This window comes from Gekko japonicus, unplaced genomic scaffold (genome assembly GCF_001447785.1).
Source record: "Gekko japonicus isolate JY-2015 unplaced genomic scaffold, Gekko_japonicus_V1.1 scaffold614, whole genome shotgun sequence".
In the NCBI taxonomy this organism is placed as follows: Eukaryota; Metazoa; Chordata; class Lepidosauria; order Squamata; family Gekkonidae; genus Gekko; species Gekko japonicus.
In genome coordinates this window covers 587,972-600,708 of record NW_015161421.1, presented here as the reverse complement: position 1 = coordinate 600,708, position 12,737 = coordinate 587,972, and the positions used below count along the sequence as shown (strand labels likewise).

The following is a 12,737-nucleotide window of genomic DNA, read 5'->3' as shown; positions in this document are numbered from 1 at the left end:
CTGATCATCAAGAGTGAAGGGGGAAGGGTGAGTGGGTTCCTACACCCCTCGTGGTAACTCCTCGAAGTCATTGCTCTGCTTCTCCTAATAGCTGTGGAAGGCATTCATTATATTAGATAAACTGGTATATCTGAGAAGAACCTTGGGTTGTGAGCTAAAGGTCACCCTTTCCCGAGTGACTCCAATAACCTATGAAGCATCAAGCCTCCTCCTTTCTTTATAGGTCTGTTTTAGATTCTGTTTCTTAGTCACTCTTAAGCAGGAGTCCTTAACCTTTTGGGGCCTGTGGAAACATTTGGAATTCTGACACAGGGTGAAGGGCACAACCACAAAATGGCTGCCACAGGAAGCAGAACCAATGACTCCAATGACCTATGAAGCATCAAGCCTCCTCCTTTCTTTATAGGTCTGTTTTAGATTTTGTTTCTTAGTCACTCTTAAGCAGGGGTCCTTAACCTTTTGGGGCCTGTGGAAACATTTGGAATTCTGACACAGGGTGAAGGGCACAACCACAAAATGGCTGCCACAGGAAGCAGAACCAACCATGAAATGTCAAGGAGTGAGGTTATGCATAACTGATATATAGTAAGTCTTCAACATTTCAGGCAAAAGCTCTTCTTAACAGTTTGCCTTTTAAAATGAACACAGAGCTTATCTTCAGGCATACAGTGAAAGCATACAGTGACGCAGTGAAAGCCATTGCCAAACAATAAAAAAACCCTCTGCACTGCCAATTAGATCTCCAGTGGGCAATCAGAAGCCCAAGTGGGCAAAAGCCCCATCTAACCACATCCACTTTCTAAAACCACTAAGAATCTGACATAAACCAGAAGACAGTCACTGACAGGCAACAGACTAGGCTTATACAGTACAGGAAGTTGAATTCTGGGAGAACAAAAAGTTGAATCAACAAAGAACCTTATCGACCAGCAAGGGTGTGACAGGAGCGGTACCCTGGAATGGAGATATCTTCAAATGGTCTTTCTGTCCTACAGTATGGGTCTTTAGGCAAACAAAGTTGGTAGGTGGGTAGATAGATTCACACTCTTCACTTCAAGGGTCAGCATCTGATAGCTTTTCTCCTAAGACAGCTGTCTAAGAAGTTCTCTGTCAGACTCTGTGTCGGGAGGATGGGGAGGCTCTGACAACCTATGGGTAGAGGATGAACATAGAAGGTTGCCAGGCGCCTGCCCCTGGGCCTTGCCCTTAACACCAATCAGCTCACCGGCAGGGGGACTACCACAGTGAGGGAGGCCTAGCTTGGTATTTCAGCCTTGTTGCCAGCGATGCAGCAAAGTCACTTTCCAGGCATGGCAGAAGTGATGTTGTTGCATCACCTGCAGTGCTCTGGTGTTTGCACAAAAATTCTATGGTAAAAACAGCTTCTAACATAGAATTTTTGCCCAAATACCAGAGTGTCGCAATGTCACCAGCAACAAGATGACTTCTGGCATGAGCCAGAAGTGACACTGCTGCATCACAGCAATATGACTCAAATGCTGGGCTAGGCTTTCCTTGCTGTGCGTGAGTTCCCTCGTGCCCCACGTGCCCCTTTAGGTTTAGACCACTGGACCATCTATGCTAGCATTGTGCTGCAGGATCTCAAGTAGCCACCAGCTATCAGAGAGTGATTGCAATGTGGAATTCGCTGCCAGAGGATGTTGTGATGGCCACAGGAATAAACAGGTTTAAAAGGGCATTAGATAGGTTCATGGAGGATAAGTCTATCAATGGCTACTAGCCGTGGTGACTGAGGGGGACCTTCACATTCAGAGGCACTAAGCCCCTGAATCCCAGAGCCAGGGGAACAATTCAGGGGAAGGCCTCGGCCTCTATGCCCTGTTGTTGGCCGTTCAGAGGAACTTGTTGGCTACTTTGTGAAACAGGATGCTGGACTGATGGACCGCTAGTCTGATCCAACAGGGTTCTTCTTATGTTCTTACCTGACCTTGATGGAATTTGGGACCTTCTGCATGCAGAACCATGTGCTGTACCACTGAGCTATGGGTCCTCCTGCTGCTTAGCGTATCACCTTGGCTCAGTGCGGTAATCAAAGAGACCACGAGCAGAGGATTCTGGGAATTGGCTCCAAAGAAACCGTCATTAAGTTCTTCAGAATAATTTCTTTTTTTGGGGGGGGGGGACACCTTTTTTGGATTTTTTTATTTTTTAAAAAACAAAACGGTTCAGTGTAGAGTGACTAGAGAGATTTCAACAGGTGGTATTTGACATGCTGGCTTGAGAAGAGTTGCAGCTATTTTTGTTTCTTCCCTGCTTTACAACTCTTAAAAGTACCAGGACCCTGTTTTCTGTGGCATCTATTCACTCCCAGTACATACGAAGGAACAATTTCCGAGTATCCGAGTACGCCGAATGCAGCTGAAAACAAAAGCCGTATCTCGCCACTATTGTTTGTTCCCATATTACATGATTTCCAGAGGAGCTGAAAATCATGACGCTTTTAAAGAGATGATTTAAGTATTCAAGCAGTCAGCCTTTATGTCTCCTTAAAAGCTTCTGCTGGGAAGGCAGGTGGGTATTTTTTTTTTGCCCACTAATGAGGACAGCTGCAACCAGTAAAGTAATTCAGAGTTACAACAAGGACTTTAAATCACTGCTGTTGGTTTTATTGTAAGATCCGCCATCAGCTAAAATTTAGAAGTGTTGTTTTTAATTTTGAACATTTCCCCCCCAGAGGATCTTGACAATTAAAGGCAAGTGTTTTATCTTTGAGCTTTTCACGGTCAGTATAAGATACACAAAACGGTAAACATATATTGCTGTCACAGGGAGCACAAACCCAGCATAGTTCACTAGAAACAGGAAAAAAGTAGCACTGTGACTCTTTTTCCTAATGAACCTAGCTGTAGTGAGGATACAGTTTGGTGTAGTGGTTAGGAGCGAGGACCCTAATCTGGGAGAACTCCTCCACATGCAGCTAACAAACCACATAAAACATAATAACTGGATGCTTGGGGGTGGGCGGCCTCACCCCTCACTCACTGTCTGCAGATAGGCTTGCCAACCCCCCGATGGGGGCGGATGTTCCCCTGATTTTGGGCCCCCAAATCTGCTGCCAGCGGGGCACAACATTGGCCAAGCCCTCCTGAGGTGAGGTAGACAGCCCAACCAGAGGGGAAGGGTATAGGGTTGCCAGCCTCCAGGTGTGACCTGGCGATCTCCTGCTTTTATACCTGATCTCCCAGGGCTGCCAGTTCCAGGCTGGGAAACACCTGGAGATTTTGGGAGTGGAGTCTAAATAGGGCAGGGTTCGGGCATTAATGCCATAGAGTCCAACTTCCAAAGTGGCCATTTACTCCAGGTGAACTGATCTCTGTCACCTGGAGATGAGTTGCCATAGTGGGAGATCTCCAGCCGCCACCTGGAGGCTCAATCCAAAAAAAAAACCCAAGGGAAAAAGACTAGCATCACAGAAGTCCGAAATATACAAATTCCATGAGTAGAAAACACCATCAAAAATTCCCAAACAATATATTAAACAATTATAAAGTTGGTGGTGTCACAACAACAACATTAGTACATACTGTAACTATAATAAGGCTGGAGATTGGCATCCCTATGATCGCCAGATGATAGAGAAAAGTTCACCTGGAGAAAATGGCTGCTTTGGAGGCTAGACTCTATGGTATTGCACCATGCTGAGGTCCTTCCCCTCCCCAAACCCCGTCCTCTCTAGGCTCCACTCGTAAAATCTCCAGGTATTTCCGAACCCAGAGCTGGCGACCCTACAAGTGGCCAGCTATTCCAGCATCTTTTGTATTGGAGTATGAGGGCATTGTCTGTACAGGAGACATATATATAGTGCAAGGAAATGCCAAGTAGATGTCCAGTGCCCTGGGGAAACAGAAGCCCTGGAAGAGTCACTTTGCCAACACTCTTGGCAAAATGCTAGGGAGGTGAAAACCATTTAACTTTTCTCTCAGACGTGTAATTGCAGTCACCGGGACCTTCCTGGCAACCGACAGGAAGACTGACAACAATGCTTACTCCAGAAACACATCCCTCCATGCTTTCCTATGAAGTTGTACAAGGACCAAAGTAGAATGCTTTGTGCTTAGAAGTGGGCTTGAGACTAAAAGCCTGGCAACGTTAACTGGGTTTTCTCTCTGCCTTTATTGCACCCACCGACAGGTCTCGACAAAGGAAGCCAGTACAGTTTCCAAGTCGCAGCCATGACAGCCAACGGGACGGGACCCTCCTCGGACTGGTACAGTGCTGAAACGCCAGAGAGCGATCTGGACGGTAATTGTATTTCTTCCCTCTGCTGTTATTCCTTCTTCGAGCTTGTTCTGATTGTTCCTTCCGCACTTGGATCTCATCCCTGGTTATATCAGAGTTCAACTCACAACACAATACCTTGCATTTATCCCTGGTTATAACAGCATCCGTTTATTCCGGGACAAATATGGGCCAAAACCGGGGTGAGCTCAAGGTAATGTGGAAACAAAAAAATATGATGAGATAATTAAAAGGGTGAACTCACGTGTAGTGTAGAATGTAAAAATACCTCGAGATAATTACAGGGATGGAACTCGTGTGGTCACTGCCACTGCTAGGTCTGCCTCTTTTCACCTGAGGCAGATCAAGCAGTTAGCCCCATATCTCACCTCCTGGGACTTTTGGTGGTCCCCGGCCTCAGGGACGTCCGATTTGCCTCTACCAGGGCCAGGGCCTTCTCAGCCCTGGCCCCTGCCTGGTGAATGAGCTCCCGTGTGAGATCAGGGCCCTGCGGAATTGTAATAAATCCTGCAGCGCCTGCAAGATGGAGCTCTTCCGCTGGGCTTTTGGTTGAGGCAGCGGACGTTCCCCCCCTTGGGCCCCCTCCATATGTAGTACCTCCATCTTTAGCCTGGGTCTATCTGTAGTTCTGGGTCCTGGGATCCTACATATTAAGATCTTTATAACAAAAACTGATTTTAACATCATCAACCACTGAAGCAACTGACTTTTATTAGAGTGGTATGGCACTTTGGCCACCCAATGAGAAGGGAGCACTCACTGGATTAGACCCCGATGCTGGGAAAGATTGAAGGTCAAAGAAGACAGGGACGGCAAAGGATGAGATCGTTAGACAGTGTCATAGATGCAACGAACATGAAATTGAGCAAACTTCAGAGGACGGCGGAAGACAGGAGGGCCTGGCGGGATCTAGTCCATGGGGTCGCGAAGAGTCGGACTCGACTGTGCAACTGAACAACAACATGGCATCTATGACTTACGTGCTGTTATGTGCTGTTATGTCATGTATTTTACATTGTGTTTTAAAATGGTTTTAACCGTATTGCACTTTTACTGTTGGAACCCGCCCTGAGCCTGTCAAGGGGAGGGCAGGATACAAATCCAATAAACAAACAAACTTTCCAGTAGATTGGCAGTAGTTTCTAAGCTGCCTGTCAAGGGAAGTTGGTCTACTGTTGTTACTGATCATCTCATTGAGAATGAGGAGACACTGGACTTCCCCTTCCAAAAGTTTTAAAACAATGAGTCTTGAGCATACCAAACCAACACTGAACCATCCTGTTTTCAGTGCTTGATCTCGGACCCAGAACATGAAAAGTGAAAATAGTGATACGTTTGTACCTGGAGCGATGGGTGCTCATTCACCACTGTTGACCAACCCAAGCCAACTTTCACACTAAAAATATACCAGGTCAGATTACAGAGTTAGTAGATGCCTATTTTGGGTCACATGACAAGGAGACAAGAATCACCGGAAAGGACAATAATGCTAGGAAGAGTTGAAAGCAGCATGAAAAGAGGAAGACCCAGCAGAGATGGATTGACTCCATCAAGAAAGCCGCAGCCCTCGGTTTGCAAGACCTCAGCAAGGCTGTTAACCATTGGATGTTTTGGAGGTCATTAATTCATAGAGTCACCATAAGTTAGAAGCAACGTCATGACACATAACACACAGAGATGCCTTTAGCGAACTATGATGGCTCTGTCGGGGGGAAGTTGCCCAAGTGTTCTCCCTCTGTCACGTTGACAGTAATGATAGGCATAGATAGCCTCACCCATCACCTCCTACCATGCTGCCCCTGGTTGAAGGATGCAGGTTTGGAGACGAGCTCCAGAGGCAGAACCATTGATGTTTGTTTTCCTCCTTGGTCCTCAAGATCAGTGGCTCACTGGGAAGTTTTCCAAGAAGATAAAGGGCCAACCCTGCCCTGGCAAGAATCAGTCTCTCTCTCTCTCTCTCTCTCTCTCTCTCTCTCTCTCTCTCTCTTAGAGTCTTTTGTTTTGTTCGCTGTACATGTAATGCACTGGGTCAATCGATAGCTTTATGTAACCAAGAAAGAGGATACACATCAATGGCACCCTGCTGAGAAAACCAGATGGCAGGCGTGGATTCAAATAGTTAGAAGAGCTTTTTCTGCATGTCGATACCTGGGTACATGCAAGAGATATCAATGGTGTGGATGCACTCCAGAATATGAACTAGAAATTGCTCATCACAGTGTGAGGTCCAGGGGCTTTTCTTAGGGCAGGAGACACCATTCCTTCCCCCTTTCCATTTGTTGCAGCCAGACCTGGACAACTGTGACCCTTTCCGCACTAGACCTTAAATCCTGGTTCAACCCTGTCCCCGAAGTTACATTCTACACTACACTTGAGTTCACAATTATAATTATCTCAGAGTATTTTTTTTGTTTCCACATTACATTGAGATCACCCCAGTTTTGCTCCACACTTGTCTCAGGATAAATGGATGCTGTTACAACCAGGGTTAAGTGCAAGGCATTGTGTCATGAACAGTGTTCCCTCTAAGCTGAGTTAGTGTGAGCTAGCTCACAGTTTTTTAGCCTCCGACTCCCACATTTTTGTCTTAGCCCAGGAAGGATGGCTCCAGAGCAAACTAATTTATGCCGCAGCCAAATTGCTCACTCACAACTTTAATGTCAGTAGCTCACAAAGTAGAATTGTTGCTCACAAGACTCCACAGCTTTAGAGAGAGCGTTGGTCATGAGTTGAACTCTGATAAAGCCAGGGATGAGATCCAAGTGCAGAAAGAACTCCCGTTTCTTGGGGATCCTTGTCTCTGTGGAGCTGCTGGTACAGTGTTAGTTGCCCTGATGGAGGGAGCGGGAGAAGAAGAAGAAGAAGAGATTGGATTTATTCCCCGCCCTTCACTACCCAAAAGTGTCTGGGAGCGGCTTACAAACTCCTTTCCCTTCCTCTCCCCACAACAGACACCCTGTGAGGTAGGTGGGGCTGAGAGAACTCTTGACAGAAACTGCTCTTTTTCAAGAACAGCTGTGCCAGAGTTATGACTTGCCCAAGGTCATCCAGCCAGGTGCAAGTGGAGGAGTGGGGAATCAAACCCGGTTGTCCCAGATTAGAGTCCGCGCACTTAACCACTACACCAAACTGGAGGGAAAAGAGAAGGACATTCCATGCCTGCCCTTGTGTTGCTCCACCACCAAGTAATTTTGGAAAAAATGCAAGGGTCGTGGTTTAGTATCTAAGGTGGTGTTTTATTATAGTTCATTCTTGCATCTTTGAGAGTAAGGGACCAAGGAGATCCTGCAACAAGTGAATATAAACAGAGATGAATGGTGTAGAGCAGAGTTTCCGAACACGGTGCCCGTGGGTATCCTGATGCCAGCCAGCACATTTCCTGGAACCCACCAAGTTATTTTAGAAAGTAGGGGGTGGTGGCTGTTCTCCAGCAGAGCTTTCGATTGGTTGTGCAGATTTAAAGGCATTGTGTTAGAGCTTCTGCTTGAAATGCTGAGCAGGTACGATTAGCGTTAGGGTTAGGGTTAGGTCTCTTCTCGACATTTTATGGTTGGCTCCACCTCCTGGCAGTGTTCCCTCTGGTCTGGATGCTAGGGATGCCATCCTCCAGGTGGGACCTGGGGATCAGTGTTCCCTCTAAACAGACTTAGTGTGAGCTAGCTCACAGATTTTTAGCCTCCAGCTCACACATTTTTGTCTTTGCTCCGGAGCAAACTGATTTATGCAGTAGCCAAATCACTCACTCACAACTTTTAATGCCAGTAGCTCACAAAGCAGAATTTTTGCTCACAGGACTCCACAGCCTAGAGGGAGCATTGCCTCCTGGGCCAGCTATTTTGTTATTGTGCCTTCCACCTTATGTCAAAATTCTGAAGCTGCCTGCAGGTTTAAGAAGGCTGGGTGTTGGAAAAATAGGCAAAAATACTTAGATACTTGGAGGTTTGCAATGGATCTTTGCTTCACTGGAGAGGAGGCATTTCTTTCTGTTTAAAAATGTTGGTTTCTAAGGGTGGGGTTCACATGGAAATCTACAAAATAACAAAGGCTACATCTCTAAAGCTTTACAGACTGACCACATGGTCTCACAACAACAACAACTGTAACAACAATAATGGAGATTCACCTTCTTCTTGACCCCTAGAAGGAAATCACCTGATTACATTAACCAATGATGTTTGTAAACAGACTTCAGTTTCACAGGCTTTCTTTGCATTGGCTCTGAGCCAGGTTTCCTTCAAGGTCAGGATAAACAATAGCACACAAAATATACAGATTAGCTCTATAATGACTGGAATTTAGACCTCGCAACTCACATATTTCTAACACTGGGGACCCATGGTGTAGAGTTTGTCCATATCTTCCATAAAACAGTGTTAAATTCATTTTAGCCTTCAGAGAATTAGATTCCTTTGGGGGGAAAGGGAACATTGGAAACATTAGAAGAGAAGGTTGAGGGGGAACATGATTGCTCTCTTTAAGTATCTGAAGGGCTGTCACTTCGAGGAGGGCCGGGAGCTGTTCCTGTTGGCGGCAGAGGAGAGGACTCACAAGAATGGGTTTAAATTAAGGGTGGAAAGGTACCTGCTGAATCTTAGGGAAAACTTTTTGACAGTCAGAGTTGTGCCACAGGAATCAGCTGCCTAAGGAGATGGTGAGCTCCCCCTCCCTGGCAGTCTTCAAGCAGCGGCTGGACAACACACTTGTCAGGGATTCTCTAGGCTGATCCTGCATTGAGCAGGGGGTTGGACTAGATGGCCTGTATGGCCCCTTCCAACTCTGGGATTCTGTGATTCTATGGGGGGAAAAACCAATTGAAAAAGTGTAGATAAAAGTGAAAAAGTGTAGACCATTTGATTTTTTTGCTGATGTACAGGTCGTAAAGCCATCTCAACGGTGCCAAAGAGACCTCTCAGGAAATGCCATTTCCAAAACACGCTGTCACCCTGAATCCCTATCCCAGTTCTGCGTTCAGATTCAGTCCCAGTCCAGATTGGTTCAGTCCCCTGCCGTGATAGGTGGCTGAGAAGCAGTGTCGACATGGTGGCATTATAAAGCACCACTGCCTTCCAGCTCCTTCATGTGTAGTGGGTTCCCATGGGACCTCCTTGGGGATGATTAGCTTAGCCAAGCACGGGGGGGGGGGGAGTGAGACACCTGCAAGGATCAGCTAAATTCAAACTATGCTGCTGCGGAGCTTCTTAAGTGCGACTCCCTCTTTGCTCTTTTGCCGGAGCCGTTTCTCCCGCTTCTCGGGACGCCTTCCCAGCATCTGCTGCAAGACAAAAAAAGGGAACTGTTTCTTGAAAAAAACCCTCCTGTATCTCCCGTTGGGTATTCCTTTTAATTACTGTGTTTTTGTTCAACCAATTAGAAACCCAAACACCGCTGCCTCTCCAAGGTTCCCTGGAAAGCTGGGAATGGTTGTTCTGACAGCTGGGAAGATTTTTAAGTATTTATTTTCAGCATCAAACTTTGTGCTTTTGTTGTTCTTGTGGGTTGTTTTTTTTAATTTCCTGGGGGAAGTTTTTAAAAAATCACAATATTCTCCCCCCAAAGGATCTGATTAAAATTGTTGAAGTAACTATGTCAGGGATTCTAGATCAGTCTGGTAAATGTGTATTCCAGGAGAGTGGGCTCAGTATGCTGAGCTTAAGCACATGTCTGGGGCAGTGATGCTCTGTATCCTTGGTGCTTGGGAGGAGGGCATGGTGGAGAGGGATTCTGGAGCTCTGGCCCCACTGGTGGACCTCCTGATGGCACCTGGCTTTTGGCCACTGTGTGACACAGAGTGTTGGAGTGGATGGACCATTGGTCTGATCCAACATGGCTTCTCTTATGAAGAATCAATACAGAGATCAGGTGTGTGCAGACTTTGGGGTGGCCGTGTTTGGCAAGCAAACGTACCGATATGGACTGCCTTGTTAGCTGAGCCTCAAATTGCTCCTCCTGTCCACCATTTGACTCGAGCAGATCCTGGTCAGCTTTGTGGCTATGCAGCAGCTGCACTGTTGGCATTTTGGAGCCAGTTTGGTGTAGTGGTTAAGTGTGCGGACTCTAAGCTGGGAGAACCAGGTTTGATTCCCCTCTCCTCCACTTGCAGCTGCTGGATGACCTTGAGCAAGCCTCTGACAAGAGCTGTCCTTGAAAGGGCAGTTCTCAAAAGAGCTCTCTCAGCCCCACATACCACACAGGTTTCTGTTGTGGGGAGGGGAAGGGAAAGGAGTTTGTAAGCCGCTCTGAGACTGAGTGAAGGTGGGGTATAAATCCAATCTCTTCTTCTCTTCTTCTTCTGCCTTGGAGCTGTTTCTTTGAATCTACACCTTAGGTAAAATGGTGCTCCTCTCCAAAAAGGCAGCAGTGATCGAATTGTCCACTTTTAAAATATGCCTTGAAAACCTAGGGGGACACCATTTGCTGGTTGCAACTTGATGGTACTTTATACATACACAACCATCTTTATAAAAACGCTGTGCTGAACCATTCTGTCGTATATAGTTTGCAGTCTGAGGAAATGTGCCTGTCTGGTGAGATCTCCCATTTCCAGTTTGACTTGGGAAATCCTGGCAGCAAAAAGGGGGGGGGGGCAGGGGGAACAATATTTAGTGAAAGGCCACATGTGCATGGTGGTGCACGTGTGCACTGCCCTGCCTTATTGATGCTCCGCCAATGGCTACATAAGATTTAAATATGGATTAAAATGTGGAATTAAATGTGAATTAATTGAAATGTGGAATTTGCTGCCAGAGGATGTAGTGATGGCCACAGGAATGGACAGCTTTGAAAGGGGATTAGATAGATTCATGGAGGATAGGTCTATCAGTGGCTATTAACCATGGTGACTGAGGGGGACCACATTTAGAGGCACTAAACCTTTGAATCCCAGAGCCAGGAGGCAACATCAGGGGAAGGCCTCAGCCCCTCTATGCCCCTCTATGCCCTGTTGTTGGCTGTCCAGGAGAACTGGTTGACCACTATGTGAGAATGGATGCTGGACTAGATGGAACAATGGTTTGACCCAGCAGGGCTCTTCTTATGTCCTTACTTTCTTATTTGGTGTTTAAATGAAGCATCAATCAGATACATTGCAAGGTCATTGTGTGGCGAGTTAAATTGCAGTGCTGATGTTGGTGGCACTGTGGCGGACGTTCTTGAGCAGAGACAGAAATGCTTCATTGGCAGTACTTCATTCCTTTTTTGCCAAGATGCACACACACACACACACACAAAATAATGATGATAATGTGATAAAACCATCTAATAGATGGATAAAGACCGAGGGACTGATCAATACCGAGGTAGCCAGCTCCCTAATTACTGGGATAAGCCAGAGTTGTAACTAGGTGGTTTTATGCAATCCAGATTCAATGAAGTCCAGGATGGGTTGCTGAAAAAGCGATCATAGCATCATTGCCAGTAGCCCTTTTTTTTTTTTTTTGCATTGTCCCAATTAGTAACGATTTGTCAAACATTTAATATATAAAAACTCCCACTAATCTCATCCATCCTCTCAATAGCCAGGGCTTAATTTCTGAAATGAGAGGTCTCAGGATGCAAATATGTCTAGACATCGCACACATGCTTTCCCCACCCCCTGCTATTTTCTCAGCTAGTTCCCTGGCCCTCTGCTGAGTCACCGGCTTGTTGCTATTTTTGCTGCCAGATGATGAACGAGAGGAATCCTCCATTGCTCTAGCTCAGTGTTAGAGCATCTGCTTGGCATGCAGAAGGCCAGGCCTGCAGCTACAGTGGGGCATTTTGGGGCTCTGCCCCCTCAAATGTGAGACATGCCCCCGCAACAGCTGCTGCCCCTCTCCCCCTCCTCCCCTCCCTCCCCGCCTGTGACATTAAAAGGGCCCTCCAGCTGATTGGTGGAGCATGTGGCCCGCCAATCAGCTGGGGGGCCTTTTAAATCTTGGAGGAGGGGAGGAAGAGAGGCAGGCCTTTTAAATCTTGCAGGAGGTGAGGGAGGGCAGAGGCTGCCATGAAATCACTGCTTGGAATTCAGGGAAGGCGTGTGTCCGTCCCCTCCCTCCTCCCTCTCCCCTGCTGCCCCACAAAATTTCCCTTCTGCCTTCTGCATGCCCCACCAACCCAACATTTCTGGCTACGGGGACACAGAAGGCCCTAGGTTCTATCCCCGAGGTCTCCAGTTCAAAGGACCAGGAAGTAGGTGATGTGAAAGACCTCTGCCTGAGACCCTGGAGAGCCACTGCCAGTCTGAGTGGACAATACTGACCTCAATGGACCAATGGTCTGATCCAGTATAAGACAGCTTTATGTGTCCGATATTATATAGAGCCCTCCTGCTCATGTGCAGTTAAAAGCAGCTATCAGCCCCCCCATTCATCTACACATTTCCCCCTTCACTTTTACCAACGTGTACATACTAAAATAGTAGAAACAAGCTACCAGTGGTATCTTATTTCTCCATCTGTGTTTGTGTGTGGATGTGTGTGTGTGTCACTAGTGCCCAGGAG

The 12,737-nt window shown here is 46.7% G+C and overlaps 1 protein-coding gene across 1 annotated transcript in view; it reads left to right on the top strand.

Moving 5' to 3' along the window:
- DCC (DCC netrin 1 receptor) overlaps positions 1 to 12,737 on the top strand; it is a 591,220-nt gene that overhangs the window by 318,480 nt on the left and 260,003 nt on the right. Inside the window, exon 10 of the mRNA XM_015428299.1 lies at positions 4,153 to 4,263. Coding sequence (XP_015283785.1) covers positions 4,153 to 4,263 — 111 coding nt within the window. The remainder of the gene's footprint in view (positions 1 to 4,152; positions 4,264 to 12,737) is intronic.